General features: G+C 45.7%; 1 protein-coding gene across 3 annotated transcripts in view; it reads right to left on the bottom strand.

The window, feature by feature from the left end:
- wdr19 (WD repeat domain 19) overlaps window positions 1-16,665 on the bottom strand; it is a 215,643-nt gene that overhangs the window by 82,336 nt on the left and 116,642 nt on the right. For all 3 annotated transcript variants that reach the window (XM_038791401.1, XM_038791400.1, XM_038791402.1), the window contains exons 13-14: window positions 11,846-11,952; window positions 2,343-2,465 (exon numbers count right to left, since the gene is read on the bottom strand). In XM_038791401.1, coding sequence (XP_038647329.1) covers window positions 2,343-2,465; window positions 11,846-11,952 — 230 coding nt within the window. The remainder of the gene's footprint in view (window positions 1-2,342; window positions 2,466-11,845; window positions 11,953-16,665) is intronic.

Genomic DNA, 16,665 nt, shown 5'->3' on the forward strand with positions numbered 1-16,665 from the left:
TAACATTTAACTTTTAGTTTCATATTAGATCCTAAACACTGGATTTTGAGAGGCAACAGATGCACTGCACCTTGTATACACAAAACATTTTTTGGCAAGAATTTTGGGGACTTCAGATTAGGTGCTCAGCTGGGACACCCAGGTAGGCTTCAGTTCTGCTCTTCCACACTCATGTAGACAAGGTCATTTTTGACATTGAGGTGGATTGATCAGAAGGGGAACCAGTAGTGGCTTTGTGAGGACTAGGGCACCAAAGAGAGATATGAATGAAATGAAAATGAAATGAAAATCGCTTATTGTCACAGGTAGGCTTTAATGAAGTCACTGTGAAAAGCCCCTAGTTGCCACATTCAGGCGCCTGTCCGGGGATGCTGGTACGGGAAATGAGGGTCTGCAAAAACATTGCCACAAATGAAGAGCCAAAGGTGAGCCAGTTGAGATTTAGAAAATACCAGAGACTGTCCCCACACTATCTCCTCTTTAAGAAGCTGGGGGAGTTTTTATTTTATTTTAACATAGAATGGGCACAGAAGAAAATGCTGGAAAGAGGTATGGGGATGTGAAGAATAGAAGGAGATGGGCAGATGGTCTTGTCTGTGGTACAGACCATGGACCCTGGGATTAAAGTGGTCTTGAGAACATGGGAACATTACCCAACTACTCACCTACTTTTTGAATGTATTATCAGCCTTTACCATGAACTCATCCAGCTTCCTTTTGTACTATACCAAGCCAACAAGATTCTATTTAGGGTTTAATGGAGGAATAAATCAAATGAATGGAATTAATTCAAATGTTAATGCATTGGATCCCAAATCATATATGGTATAGTACAGAAGGAGGCCACTCGGCACTAAAAATCTGTCACAGCTTTCTTTTTTTTAAATAATCTTTATTGTCACAAGTAGGCTTACATTAACACTGCAATGAAGTTACCGCAAAAAGCCCCTAGTCGCCACATTTCAGCGCCTGTTCGGGTACACAGAGGGAGAATTCAGAATGTCCAAATGACGATCTTGAAGCTAAGTACGCATTCACTACCTCAATAACACCTTCTGCCTCTAACAATAGATCTCAGTTTTAGTACCTAATTGGTCCACTGCTCCCTTGTCAATTCTTTAACTGTTAATGTGCCTGTAGAAGACCTTTGGATTCCTTATGTTAGCAGCCAGTCTATTCTAATACTGTCTCTTTGTCCCTATTATTTCCTTTTCACTTTTCTAATGTCACTTCTATGCTCAGCCTGATTCTCCTTTGTATTATTAAGGTGCCTAGACTGTTCCCACACCATCTCCTCTTTAAACTATTCTCAATTATTTTTCCATTATATTTCAGCCATCCAGTCTTTGACTCCAATTTGCTAGGGCCACATCCCTCCTCAATTCCCTGAAATTATCCCTACTCCAGTTAAGCATTTTAATTCTAGATTACTCTTAACCTTCTCCATAACTCATCTAAACCCAAGATACTATGATCACTATTCCTGAGCTGTTCCTCACTGTGTGTGCCCTGCTCAGTGGATAGCATTCTCACCTCTGAGTCAACAAGTTCAACTTCCATTCCAGAGACTTGAGTACAAAAATTTAGTCTGATACTCTAGTGCAGTGCTGAGGTAATGCTGCACTAACAGAGGTGTTGTCTTTCAGATCAGACATTAAATAAAGGTCCTGTGTGATGGGTCTCTAGGATAGGTGTAAAAGATCCTATGGCACTATTTCAAAGAAGAGCAGGGGGCTTTTCACAGTAACTTCATTGCAGTGTTAATGTAAGCCTACTTGTGACAATAAGGATAAAGATTATTATTATGACATTTATCCCTCAATCAACATCACAAAAACAAAATTGTCTGACCTTATCACATTGCTGTTGTGGGAGCTTGCTGAGCGCAAAGTTGTTTCAATGTTTCCTACATTATAGCAATGGTTACAATTCAAAATGTACTTCATTGCCTATAAAGCACTTTAGGTTGTCCTGAGGTCATGAAAGGCAGTATCTAAAAAATGTTACCTACAGTTGCATTTTTGTGAGGTTCTCCATGTGACTCACTTTAATCCCTAGGACCAGATCCAGCAACACCTTCTTCTTAGTTGGGCAAGAAATATACCAATCAAGTTCTTCTGAAAATACTTCAGAAATTCCTCCCCTTCTCTGCCCTTAACACAATCTACTGTCCCATTCAATATTTACAGTTAGTCTTCCATTTTCACTACTCAATAGTTCATTCACCTCTGAGTAATTTCCCTGTGAATTTGCTCCTCTATTTCTTTCCCACAGTTTGGTGGTCTCTAACATACACAAAGTAACGTAACAGCTCCTCTACTGTTTCTTAATATGGCGCTTACATCTGTTCCATAGACCAAGAAGTCAGCAGTAAGTGCGTGGCATGTGACTCGGCATTTGTCATCACGTCCTGGAAAAAGACGAGTTTCCCTTTCCTCCTGGGCTTCAACGCCTTCCATTTCAATCTGCAATCAAATCAGAAGAGGCCATAATACTCTTCCCAATAAAACCAACTGACTCACTTGCTATTAAAATGCTACATTTCAGTGTCAATTAATTGAAAACACCGTCAAACAACACTGACATGAACATTCAGGCAGAACATAAGATCTATGTCAAATTCACAAATTGACAACACATAAGAGCATAGAGCGAGTAAAGTCATTCTGGTCATCAAGTTCACTCCACCCAGGGTCCATGCGTGATTATTCTAACATTGGCTTTTCTCTCCTACTTGATCTAACCCTTATTTCGCTTCTTCAACAAATATTGATCCAGCTCCATATTAAAAGATGTCAATATACAGAAATAATTAAATTCTGAAATACGCCAATTAATTTCTAACAGAAGCTGAATGTGCTAATGGCGCATATCCTGCGATAAAGAGACAATTTTGCTGCTGAGTCCATCTGGCACAAGTCAAAATGAAATCCATCTGACCTATGAAGTCACTATTTGCAGATTCAGGTCGTGACCCAAGTCTTTGGAAATGGAACAGCAATCCATTCTCAGGCTGAAAAATCAGCAACTACAGTAAGGGCATTTGGTTCTGGCCAGTACATAAAGTGTAACCAAAGCCCTCTGGGAAAATCATCATCATCTTCCTGAATCTTTGATTCAGTCCAACAAACAGTTCTTCTGGACACTTCTCCAAATGGTATCCACTCATCACTGAGACAGTAAAATGAGTGCATTACTCATACCTCATTTGGACGGGAAATGTTTGTGCTTGCTTCAGACATAAACAATATAATGGGAATGGACACCTTGCATCACAGATCTGGAGTGTTTCAAAGCTAAAGCCCTTAAATGTATTGATCATGAATGCAACAGTTTCACTAAAAGAGAGCTATCAGGAGCTATTTTAAAAATGGCAAGTTGGTAATAATAACATTTAACGTTCTTTATTTTCTGTGGGCATATTAGACATTTTCCAAGTTAGTAGTTATAAATTGTTTTCCCTTGTTTGTCTGCGGTAGTTTTGATTGGGAGGTTCTGAAATTTTCTCTTTTAAAGTTAATGAAAATTCAAGTGCGCCTAATTCCAAGCATGCATTTGACAATTTCCTATGGACAGAAAATAACAAAGACAGTTTGTGTTGCCAGATATACTGGTGGTTCACACGAGTCAGTAAATCACTAAGAATAAGGGGCTGGATTCTCTGCACCCCGGCGCCGAAATAGTGTTCGGCGACAAGGCGCATGAAATAAAGAACGTGATCAACCACTTCACCCCCTGAAAAACCATCTTTGGCAAAAACACCGACTGATATTGGAATAAAAATAGACGGCGTGGTAAAATATTCATCTTTATCAATTGAACCTGGCCGGCGAACGACAGAGGGAGGCTATCCCACCTCTGTAAGTCCACCTTGACCCTACCCACCAGGTTCGTGAAGTGCAATTTACAGAGCCAGGCCCAATCTCGAGCCACCTGCACCCCAAGATACCTAAAGTGGCGGTCACCATACAAAACAGCAACTCCCCCCAAAACCATACCCTTCCCCGGCAGAGAAACCGAAAAGCACTTGCTCTTCTCCAGGTTCAGTGTGTATCCCAAGAAAGCTCCAAATCAGGTCAACATCCCCATTATATCTCCTACCGTGGGGATCAGGTCTGAGATATACATAAAGATCATCGGCATATAAGGAAAACCTATGCTCCACAGCCTCCCCCCTCACTATCCCCGTCCACCTATCTGACTGCCTCAGCACAAATGCCAAAGGCTCTGTCGTCAACTCAAACAGGAAGTAACCCAAATTCCGATCATTCGTACGGACACTCGCTTTGGGCTCCCTATAAAACAACTTAACCCATGAAACAAACTTGGGGCCCTATCCCAAACTGTTCCAACACCGCAAACAAGTAACTCCACTTCATCCTACTAAAAGGCCTTCTCCATATCCAGCGCCACAATAACCTCCTGCTCCTCCCTTCCCGATGGGGAGAGCATCACATTTAACAAACGCCACACATTCGAGGACAACTGCCTACCCTTTAATGAATGAAAATGAAATGAAAATCGCTTATTGTCACAAGTAGGCTTCAAATTAAGTTACTGTGAAAAGCCCCTAAGTCGCCACATTCCGGCGCCTGTTCGGGGAGGCTGGTATGGGAATTGAACCATGCTGCTGGCCTGCCTTGGTCTGCTTTCAAAGCCAGCGATTTAGCCTGGTGTGCTAAACCAGCCCGTTTACAAACCCTGTTTGGTCCTCCCCAACCATCTGCGGAAGACATTCTTCAAAGCTGAGTGCCAGCACCTTAGCAAGAACCTTGGCATCCACATCCAGTAGAGATATCGGCCGGTATGACATGCACTCTACTGGGTCCTTATCTTTCTTCAATGGAAGCGATATGAAGCCTCCCTCATCATCTCCGGGAGCACCCTACATGACACTGCATCCTCAAAATCTTCACCAGCAGCGGTACCAGCCGGTCTGCAAACTTTTTGTAAATTTCCACCGGGAACCATCTGTCCCGGTGCCTTGCCTGGCTGCATTTTCCCTATGGCCCCCATTTACACCTTTCAGGTAAGCCAAAACCTGCCTATCCAGGTTTGGCCAACCGCAGCCCTCCCGCCACCTTGCTCCTGTTCACTAGTCAGCTCTAATTTACTCATCAGGTGGCCCCCACCAGAGCCCCCCCCCCCCCCCCCCCCCCCCCCCGATGCGTCAGGGATAGGGGGGTGGGAGGAGTGTCCGAGATGCTGCAGTATCCCAGCACCTCCCTTGCGGGAGTCACCAGCATGGAGCCCATTGCCTCTTCCATGGGATGGGGTGCGAACGGAGCTAGACCCTGAGGCTCCTCCTGGGGAACCACTGCAGTCTCGACCAGGGTCCGCGTTCTTGCTGTGACTGTGCCACCATCTTCTGGGTCACATCAGCCAGTGACTGCACAATCTCCCTCTGGGACTGTGCCACCTCACTCTGCATCTGTGCCACTTCGGCCAGCGTCCGGGCAATGCCGCTGACACCCTCAGCCATTGCCCACTGTGACTGGGCCATGCTCAGGAGTGCCGCTGCACTGTGCAGGTGGCTCTGGCACATGGTTGCCTGTGAGATGGCAGCCATGTCCTGGGCCTCGGCCACCACCTGCACAGACTGGCCCCGGCTTTGGACATGCTGATCCATAGCTGAAACCCTCGCCCCCAAGGCCTCCACCGCGGACACCACCCATGCGGTGTTGGCCTGGGTGGCACACATGGCCGGCACCACCTCCTGCTGCTGCACGTGGTTGGACTCCTCCACCTGCACCTGCTCGCCGACAACCCCATATATAATCCCTGGCTCTGAAGCTGCATTCCACGATCGATAGGACTGTCCGTCCCAGAAGCCCAAAACCCATTTGGATGCTAACTAATCCCTGGGGTCAGCCTGCCCTCCGACCGTTCGCCCCCTCGGGGGTTCCATCTCCACCTGCTGCAATGGAGCATTTGTGTGTTGCGCACCAGATAGTGTCCCAGGAGAGGGTCGGCCCCCCCACACTCCACTTGAAAAGCGCTGCCTTCACCCTATTAAAAGGCCGCATGCCTTCTTGCCAGCTCCACTGTGACATCCTGGTATATATGAATACCACTGCCTTCCCACCTCACCTCCCGATTCTGCTTGGCCCATCTCAATACGTGTTCCTTCATCTGGTAGCTATGAAACCAAACAATCACAGTTCTTGGCGGCTTGTTCGCCTGTGGCTTCGGCCGGAGCGAGAGATGGGCCCTATCCAACTCAAAGGGGGGGCCCTCCTCTTCCACCTCCAACAGCTTCGCAAACATCTTTGCAAAATACTCCGCCGGTTTCGGGCCCTCCACACCTTCAGGCAGCCCCATGATTCTGAAGTTCTGCCATCGCGACCTGATCTAAAGGTTCTCAACTTGGCCCTCAGACCCTTATTTCTGTCTTCCATCCTCAGCAACTCCGCTTCCAGTGAGGCGGGCTGGTCACTGTGTCGCGACAATTCTTCCTCCACACCCTTCAGCCCCTCACCATGCTCCCCGCACTGTCCCCGTCACCTCCATCAGCGTGTCCATTCTAATGGGTGCAGCCCCACCCAACAAGTGTGCTCCGCCATCTTTTCTCGAACCACACTCCGCACTGTCGTCAACTCTACTGGCAGACCTGCACTCGCTCCCTTTCTCCGAGTATTCTTTCTTTGGGATTTCAACATCCTCCAGTGCCCACAACTAGGATTAGTTTACCCACAAAATCCCCTCATAAACTGGGTAAAAAGGGCCAAAAACCAAGGACTCTAGCAGGAGCCACTTAATGTGCGACCTCCACTTATATGTCGCCACTGAAAGTCCCCAGAAATATTCCTCATAGTTATTTTAGGTCTACATTTCTTCTCCATTATATTCAATTTTCCAATGTAATTTCATCTGCATTCCTCTCTCCCTTAATAAGCCCAAATGCAACTTCAATAAATTGCTTGATTGAGTGAGTACATAGTGATGAAAGTCACAAAAGTGACAATGGTCATTCTTAATTTCCTTATTCCTAATTTCGTGTCACGGCACACTGAACACAGAATTTAGATACTGAAATGTTCAGAACAATAAATTTCACTTTGAAATAAATGGGTCTTAATAAGAATGAGAAAATAGAGTTTAGAATTCATTTGGTGTAAATTATATGTATAATTAACTCTTTTACTGATATATTTACAGAAATTTCAACACAGAAGGAGACGATTCAGCCTATCACCTATGTTCTAGTGCTGGCTCTTTAACTGAAAAATCTACACTAATTCCATTTCGCTGCACTGTCCTCATGCCCTTTCGAGCCCTTCTTTTCATATACATAACTAATTCCATTAAACATAATTTCTGCCACAATAACTACCTTTGATGAAGAATTCAGTAACCTGTTAAAAACTGATCAAGTTGGACTTTCGGTGGCGGCTATGAGAGAGTAGGTCGCACATTTGGTGCCATTGTTTCAGTCGGACTTTTGGACCTTTTCCCCTGACTTTTTTGCGCTTTTGAGCGCGGAACTGGAAAGCAATAGTACTCAGGCACAGGACCCATACAGAGTTGTATGAACTTAAGAAGCCGGAGGGACCGTAAACGGCAGAAGAGGTGGTCGGGTAAGGGCACAGTGGAGGCTGTGAGAGGGACCAGCCTGGCTGGTGTTCAGAACAAGGAGCCGACAGCCCAGCCCACAATGGAGCAGCTGCTGCAGACTATGCAGGAGGGCTTTTTGGCTTTGAAGCGTGACAACTTGGAGCCGTTTCAGAAGTCGATTGACCGGATGAAAAAAAGGCTGGATGATCAGGCTGAGAAGCTCCAGCAGTTGGAGAAGTCAGTGGAGGAGCAGACTGACTTTCAAACGGTGGCGGATGTAGAGATCTGGAGGCTGAGGGACCAGCAAAAAGTGCTTCTGGAAAGGCTGGAGGACCTGGACAACAGATATCGCCGGCAGAACGTGAGAATCGTTGGCCTCCCGGAGGGGGCAGAGGGGCTAGACGCTGCCGCATATGGTATGTTTCAGACGTTGCTGGGGAACGAGGTGTTCCCTCGCCCGCCGGTGGTGGACAGGGCACACAGAGTGCAGGTGAGGCAACCGCGACGAGGGGGTCCCCCACGAGTGATGGTGATACGCTTTCACAGGTACCTGGACAAGGAACGGATGCTGCAATGGGCATAGAGCACACAAAGCTGTATTTGGGACAATACCACACTGCGTGTGTACCAAGATTTGAGCGTTGAGGTGGCCAGGAGGAGGGGAAGCTACAGGCAGGTGAAGGAGATACTGTATAAAAACAAGGTGAAATTCGGGGTGCTTTTTCCGGCATGACTGTGGGTTACACATAAGGGTCAGCACCACTATTTCGAGGAACCCGAAGAGGCGATGGACTTCGTTAAGAAGCAAGGACTGGCACTGGGCTGAGGGCGTTTGGACTCATGTTAGAGCTTTTAAGTATATGTGGTATCTCTCCCGTTTTGGGACGTATCTTTTTTTCTTGTTTTTGCATGGTTTTCCTGACTGTTTCCTATTTGGGCTCTTTGCTCAGTTGGAGTTTGGCTGGGGGGGAATTAATAAAGAAAACAGTTAAAAGGGTTGGGTTAAAATGGATGCTTCAGGGGAACTTTGTGCAACCTTTTTCTGTGTCTGTATGGCTAGGACTGAAGAGTGCCTGTTATTTCTTATCTCTTTTTTTTCTTGTTTAACTTGAATTGTGCTATTGTAGGGGTTGTTTATGACTTGTAGAGTGTTTGCTTAAGTTGGGCTGATCTGGGGAAGTGATGAAGGGTTCGGGGTGACTGGGAACAATGGGTAGGAGATGGGCTGGTGCTGAGGCTGGGAGCCCCAGGCTAGCTGGGTTCAGCTAGTCAACGGGAGCCGAGGTGGGGGATGTCCAGGGCCGGCTCAAGGTACCGGCAACTCAGGCAGTCGCCTGAGAGCTGAGGATACGCAGTCCAAGGACCTGAAGAAGGAGCTGGGGGGGGAGAGAGAGAGAGAGAGAGAGAGAGAGAGAGAGAGAGAGAGAGAGAGAGAGAGAGAGAGAGAGAGAGAGAGAAGCTGGAGGACGGTATTTGGGCAGAAGCCCTGAGCAGAGTAAACACGATCGCAACATGCGCCAGGCTCAGACTGATCCAGTTTAAGGTCGTGCACCGGGCCCACATGACGGTGGCCCAGATGAACAGATTCTTCGGGCTGGAGGACAAGTGTGCTAGATGCGCTAGAGGGCCGGCTAACCATGTACACATGTTCTGGTTGTGCCCTAAACTCAGGGGGTATTGGCAGGGATTCGCGGATGTCATGTCCCGGGTATTGAAAACTGGGGTGGTAATGAGCCCGGAGGTGGCAATCTTTGGGGTTTCGGAGGACCCGGGAGTCCAGGAAGAGAGAGAGGCCGACGTTCTGGCCTTTGCTTCCCTCGTAGCCCGGCGACGAATACTGTTAGCATGGAGGGACTCAAAGCCCCCGAGGGCTGAGGTATGGCTATCAGACATGACGAGCTTTCTTGACCTCGAGAAAGTCAAGGTCACCTTGAGGGGGGGGGGGGGGGGTTTGTACTGTACAATGTCACTTTTTCTATATGCCTAAAATACCTCAATTAAATTGTTTGTTAAAAAAGAACTGATCAAGTTAAATCCTGAGTTTGTGTTTCACAGAAATGATACACCACTGGAGCTAATTTTCCACTATTTAATCTCTTGAAGCATTTCAAAATTTTGAAGACCTCGATTTGTTTCCCCAATAATGTTCTGTGTTCAAGTGGGGCAACCCGACACACTGGAGAACCATGAATGCAAGGAAAATGCCATGTGATCCACCACAGCAAATCAGAGATATGTTGGTGTAATACACAAGGTCATAGCATCAATTGGCTAGGAAGTTTCACAGGAAAGAATGGAAGATCACTGTATTTAAATGATTCGTACACTGAAGCACAACACAACAGCAATTTTATGAACTTATGATATGAAATATGAAATGTACAGGTTTGCAAATTATATGCTAATGTTTGAATATATATTCCATAGATTTTTAAATTCAATCAAATATTTTCTAGTTTAATTTTAAAAGGGTACAGATAGTAAGCCTCTTTAATGGTTCCATTAGTTATGGTTAATGTTTTCATAACATTTCCTTGTTATTTAAAAAATAATATATTTAACAATTGCATTAAAATGGTGCATAAAGGATTTTAATGCAGACATGTTAACCCAGAGAGACCAGAGGAAACTGGAGTCCAAGAAAATGGCCTTGAAATTACACGAGGAAAGTAGAACAATGCGCTTAATGCACTCATCTGATTCTATTTATTTGCTACTTTAGTGGAGGCATTAATTAATTTAAAACAAATGGATTAATAACTGGTCTAAAATAGCAGATAAAAATATTTCAGACAAATTAACTAAGTATTTGTGTGCTACCATTCCACTGTCCAATATTACGCGTAATCCGTTATTTAAATATAAACATATATATGCATAAATATATATGTATATATGATAAATGTATATCTTTTTCTTGTATTAATTAAAATATTTGATAACTAGACCAGATAAATGTCACTGTTAAACAAAATATTTATTGACCTGCCAATATCAATGAACTGCACTTTCTGAAAAACCGGTTGAATAACTGGGAGCATGAAATTAATGTTGGAACTAATCACAATTGAGAAAATAGAAGAGGAGGCAGACAGCACAGAGTCTCACTCTATGCAGATGATCTGCTCCTCTACACCTCGGATTGCAAAACGGCATGAACGAAATCATGAAGCTCTCGGGCTACAAACTCAACCTGGACAAAAGTGAGGTTTGAGCTGGAAGGTCTCCCATTTAAAATAGCCCAAAACAAATTCCGCTATCTGGGGATCCAAATAGCCCACGATTGGACACGGATCCACAAGTGGAATCTGACCAGTCTGGCTCAGGAAGTTAAAAAGGACCTACAGAGATGGGATGCACTCCCGCTTTCCCTAGCGGGAAGGTGCAGACGATCAAGATGACGTACTGCCAAGGTTCCTCTTCCTGGTTAGATCAATACAATTTTTCATCCCCAAGGCCTTTTTCCAAAAAAAAAAAAGTCAAAATGATTGTGGTGTTTGTGTGGTAATGGGGGGAAATCCAAGACAACATTGCAGAGAAGAAGCAGACAGGAACAAGGTTGGGGGGGGGGGGAGGAGAAAAGACGTAAGGAAACGCCAGGAGGGAACCCAGAGAGAGACCGACACAGGGACCAGAGGACCCCTCATGAAGCTATAAGAGCAAAACATAGAACATAGAACAGTACAGCACAGAACAGGCCCTTCGGCCCTCGATGTTGTGCCGAGCAATGATCACTCTACAAGCCAACGTATCCATCCTATTCCAGTAACCCAACAACCCCCCCATTAACCTTATTTTTTAGGACACTAAGGGCAATTTAGCATGGCCAATCCACCTAACCCGCACATCTTTGGACTGTGGGAGGAAACCGGAGCACCCGGAGGAAACCCACGCACACACGGGGAGGACGTGCAGACTCCGCACAGACAGTGACCCAACCGGGAATCGAACCTGGGACCCTGGAGCTGTGAAGCATTTATGCTAACCACCATGCTACCGTGCTGACAAATGACAAAACAAACCATCTATAATGAAGGGAAGGGCCTAAGATGGACTCGGAGACAGTAGAAAAGAGGAAGGGGAAGCAGGGGGAGGGGAACAAAGGGGGGGGGGGCTGAAAAGGAACAACGTGTAAATTGCAAATAATAACTGTTTCAGCCATCTCTTGAACAGTGTTAAAATGTAAACTTTAATAAAAATATTTATATAAAAAAAAGACACACTGAGTAAAAAAAACATTTACCAGTGATTGGAAAGAAAATGCTAAATTTGAACCAGATAGCATACTTACCATATGGAGCTGAACTCTTCCCTCAAACAGCACTGCTGCATAGTCAGAATTCAAACACATACTAGTTACTGTGCCCAAGTACTCCATGTCTTTTAGCTTCTCCACTCCTTAAAAAGTGAAAAAAAAGCAAACCAATCAGCACATTTTGGGATAAAATTAACTTTCTATATCATGGCCACTTGCGGACTTTATCAGAAGCCATCTGAAAATATCCACCGACTCCCCTTCTGTTGGTAACATCCTCAAAGTCCAACAGGTTCATCAAACAGATTTCCCATTCATAAATCCATGTTATAACAGATTCCAACATTTTCCCTACTATTGATGTTAGGCTAACAACTTTGTAGTTCCCCATTTTCTCTCTCCCTCACTTCTTAAATATACATTTGTTACATTCCAATCTGCAGGAAGTGTTCCAGAATCTATAGAATTTTGGAAGATGATCACCAAAGCATTCACTATCTCCATAGTTACTTCGTTCAACACTCTGGGATTTAGGCATGCTACAGCCTTCTGGTCTCAACATCGAATTCAACAACTTCAGATGATTAGCTCTACCCCACCTCAACCCCTTTGTTTTCATCCCATTTCATTTTAACTTGTCTTTTCCTATTTCTTTCTTTCTTGTCTTTCTTTACATGCATTTACACTCCCCCCCCCCATTTTATCCCCCCATTCCTTACCCTTTCTCTCCTTTGCTTCCCCCTTCCCCTCCCCCCACATCTATATCTGTCACAGTTTGACCTCTGATGTTAGTTTCTCCGCTGTTTGGCCTTTCACACCTTTTGTTCACTCTTTCCATGGTTTCTGTAGCTATGGCTCATCTTTCAAGAACAAAATAGCACAGGAACAGGCCCTTCGGCCCTCCAAGCCCTTACCGGTCATGATACCAACCTTGGCCAAACCCCTCAGCATGTCCTTGTGCTGTATCCCTCTATACACATCCTATCTATATGTTTGTCAAGATGCATTTTGAACTCCGTTAACGTATCTGCTTCCTCAACCTCCCTTGGCAACGCGTTCAGACACTCACCACCCTCTGCATAAAAAATCAGCCTCGCACATTTCCTCTAAACCTTGCCCCACGGACCTTAAACCTCTGCCCCCTGGTGACTGGCAGGTAGCAGCACGGTAGCATAGTGGTTAGCACAATTGCTTCACAGCTCCAGAGTCCCAGGTTCGATTCCCGGCTTGGGTCACTGTCTGTGCGGAGTCTGCACGTTCTCCCTGTGTCTGCGTGGGTTTCCTCCGGGTGCTCTGGTTTCCTCCCACAGTCCAAAGATGTGCAGGTTAGGTGGATTGGCCATGCTAAATTGTCCTTTGTGCCAAAATTGCCCTTAGTGTTGGGTGGGGCTACTGGGTTATGGGGATAGGGTGGAGGTGTGGCCTTGGGTAGGGTGCTCTTTCCAAGAGCTGGTGCAGACTCGATGGGCTGAATGGCCTCATTCTGCACTGTAAATTCTATGATTCTATGACTGACCACTCCCTGGTAAAGAGTGCCTGCCCATCCACTCTATCCATGGTCCTCATAATCTTGTAGACCTCTATCAGGTCACCCCTCAACCTCCGTCTTTCTAATGAAAACAGTCTGAGTCTATTCAGCCTCTCCACATAGTTAACACCGTCCAGACCAGGCAACATCCTGGTAAACCTCCTCTGCACCCTCTTTGATTCTCTCACTGTATAAATATTTCCCACTTTCTATGTCTTTTAGCTCTGACAAAGGGTCATCTGGACTCGAAACGTTAGCTCTTTTCTCTCCTTACAGATGCTGCCAGACCTGTTGAGATTTTCCAGCATTTTCCCTTTGGGTTCAGATTCCAGCATCCGCAGTAATTTGCTTTTATACCGTTTAATGTATTTCCCAACCCACCTCAGCCAATCTGCAGTTCATATCTTCATAATTTCCTTTGTTCAAATTTAACACACTGGCTTCAGATTGAACTATCTCACTTTCAAGCATAATGTAAAATCCTATTATGGTCACTTAGCCATAAACATTCATTTACAACAAGGTTGTTGATCAGCCTTTTCTTGTTACATAATGTTAGATCTAAAATGGCCTATTCTCTAATCGATTCCTCAAGTTACTGCTCTAGAAAATTATCCTCAAGGCATGCCATCTACCACCTTAAACATTCACTCTTTCTCACCAAATCACCAACTCTCAGAGCCATATACAAGCTGCTCCTTGTCCTATCCATGGGGGAGATGGTGGCACTGTGGATCGGACCTACCTTCAGGCTGAGAATTGAAAAATATGAAGATCGAGTAACGTAGGAATTTTAGAAACAGAAACAGGCCATTAAACCTACTCTAGTTGACCAGGTCACAGTTCATCTACAACACTACTCCATCCTCCCATCATTGCTCCATGTACCTTGTTATCCTTATTAACTCAACATCCACACTTTTGTGGGGCAAGAGCTGCAAATTTCTACAACCGTTTATGTGAAAAAAAAACTGCTCCCCTTCACATAAAATAAAGCAGGTGGCCACTCACTGGCTTCCTGCCAACACCCAGCCTGTCCCCCTTATGACAGGGGACCGGTAAGTTGTCAGGTGGTCTGCCTATCCTTAGGCCCTGAAGTTGCCAATTAATTTCCATTTAGGACCTCATTCTGTCTCCACTGCTACCTGTGATGGGGAAGGCGGAGAGAAGGTGGCCAGCCCGCAACTTTGACGGCTCAGGCTAAAAGGAGGGAAGGCAGGGTGGGTGCCTTCTTTGGAGGATCCCTGTGTCTATTGTGGGCACCCCTTCTCCAAGATGGCCACTTTATTCCTACCTGATGTCAGGTACCCCAAGCTGAACATGGTACTCCCAATGATGTCTGACCAAGGCCCTATACAACTAAAACACCACTTCCTCCACTTTTTATTCCAGCCCCCTTGAGATAAAAAAACAATATTCCATCAAACTGTTGTTTTTGCAGCTGGCTCCCAATGATTTGTGCACTTGCACTCCCGAATCTCTTTGTTCTTCAACATTCCTTTGTTTCTCAATATTTAGAAAATTCTCTGATTTACTTTTCCTGAGTTCAAATGTGGATGGCCTCACACCTGCCAACATCAAACTCCAGTTACCCAGGTTTTGCTTGCTCACTAAGTCTATCTATGTGTCTTTTAAAATTCTTGCTCTCACTGCACTATTCATTCTCATTCCCAACTTGAAAGAAATAATAACTAGAACAAGAGTGGATTTGTTAGTATGTTAAAGCACACCATTTTATGAATAAATTTGTGAGCTAAAAATACTAATTGCTTTAGATGATATGAAATGATGCAAACATTGCGGCATGGTGGCCCAGTGCTTAGCACTGCTGCCTCACCGTGCCGAGGACCCGGGTTTGATTCCGCCCTGGGTCACTGTCCGTGTGGAGTTTGCACATTTTTCCCGTGTCTGCGTGGGTTTGGCCCCCACAACCCAAAGATGTGCAGGGTAGGTGAATTAGCCACACTAAAGTGCCCCTTAATTGGGGAAAAAAATTTAAAAAGAAAAAAAAAATATTGCAAACAAATGTGGCATAGGCAAGTGCAGTACCAATAGCTGAACCTTCATGGCTAAGAAGTATTTGGGGAAAAACAAAAATTGAATAGTGTTACTCAGTTTCTAAAGAGCTAGTGCTAGAGCTGTTTTTCATAAATGTCTTCATGAGTGTAGAAAGGAACTCCTCCTCACTAGACTACTGCTTTTTCCTTAGAGAAAGTAATTCTATGCTATTGGGCGTAATCTTCCAGCCTCGTTATATTCGCGCTCAAGCGAAACGAGGCTGGTGAATAGGTGCCAAAAACGGGAACCGCACCAGGCACCAAACAGTTTGCAATGCAACCGGCCCGCTCCCCTAGGCGAAATCGGAATCTCGCCGTAGCGAGAGACCAATTATCACCACTTAAACACCATTTCCATACAATTAAAGAGAGCCACCCGTCATCCAATAGCACGGTAGCACAAGTGGATAGCACTGTGGCTTCACAGCGCCAGGGTCCCAGATTCGATTCCCTGCTGGGTCACTGTCTGTGTGTAGTCTACACGGTCTCCCAGTGTGTGCTTGGGTTTCCTCCGGGTGCTCCGGTTTCCTCCAACAGTCCAAAGTCGTGCAGGTTAGGTGGATTGGCCATGCTAAATTGCCCTTAGTGACCAAAAAGGTTGGGAGGAGTTATTGGGTTACGGGGATAGGGTGGAAGTGAGGGCTTACATAGGTCGGTGCAGACTTGATGGGCCGAATGGCCTCCTTCTGCACTGTATGTTCTATGTTCAATTGCCTCCTGTCATTCATTGGCCTCTCTTGCAAGTGGTCACGCTGACGCCGATTAGTACTCCTTTTTAAAAACATGAACCTGACAAAAGGGCTTTTGTGTGGAGCTGAGGAGGCAGTAGCCACCTTTGCTCACAGACATAAACCCCAGGGTGCTCGGCTTGCGTCCCTGTGCTCGGTGGAGGATGGGGGACCCTGGGAGGGTGGGGGGAGGCTGACCCTGGGAGGGCAACCGTTCGTTGCACCACCATGCCAACCCCTGGATCTTTTGTACCCGTTCCGGGGGCAGCCCTTGTCCCTGCCCGTCTACCCCCACCAATTGCCAAAGCCTTTGGCTGAAGGCTAGCCTCCAGGGAATTGGCATTCATGGTTAAGTGAGCACTTCACACAACCCAAGTGTATTCCCATGGGTGGGCAGGCCATGCAGCATGCGGGAGTCATTGCCTAGCATCCCAATCAGACTGTGATGCCTGGACAGTGTGCCAGAACACTGCAGGAGGCAACACCACATACGCAGCAGCCAACATCCGAACACCCAGGGGATGGTACACAGCTCTGGGGGAC

This window comes from Scyliorhinus canicula, chromosome 3, assembly GCF_902713615.1.
Source record: "Scyliorhinus canicula chromosome 3, sScyCan1.1, whole genome shotgun sequence".
Taxonomy (NCBI): Eukaryota; Metazoa; Chordata; class Chondrichthyes; order Carcharhiniformes; family Scyliorhinidae; genus Scyliorhinus; species Scyliorhinus canicula.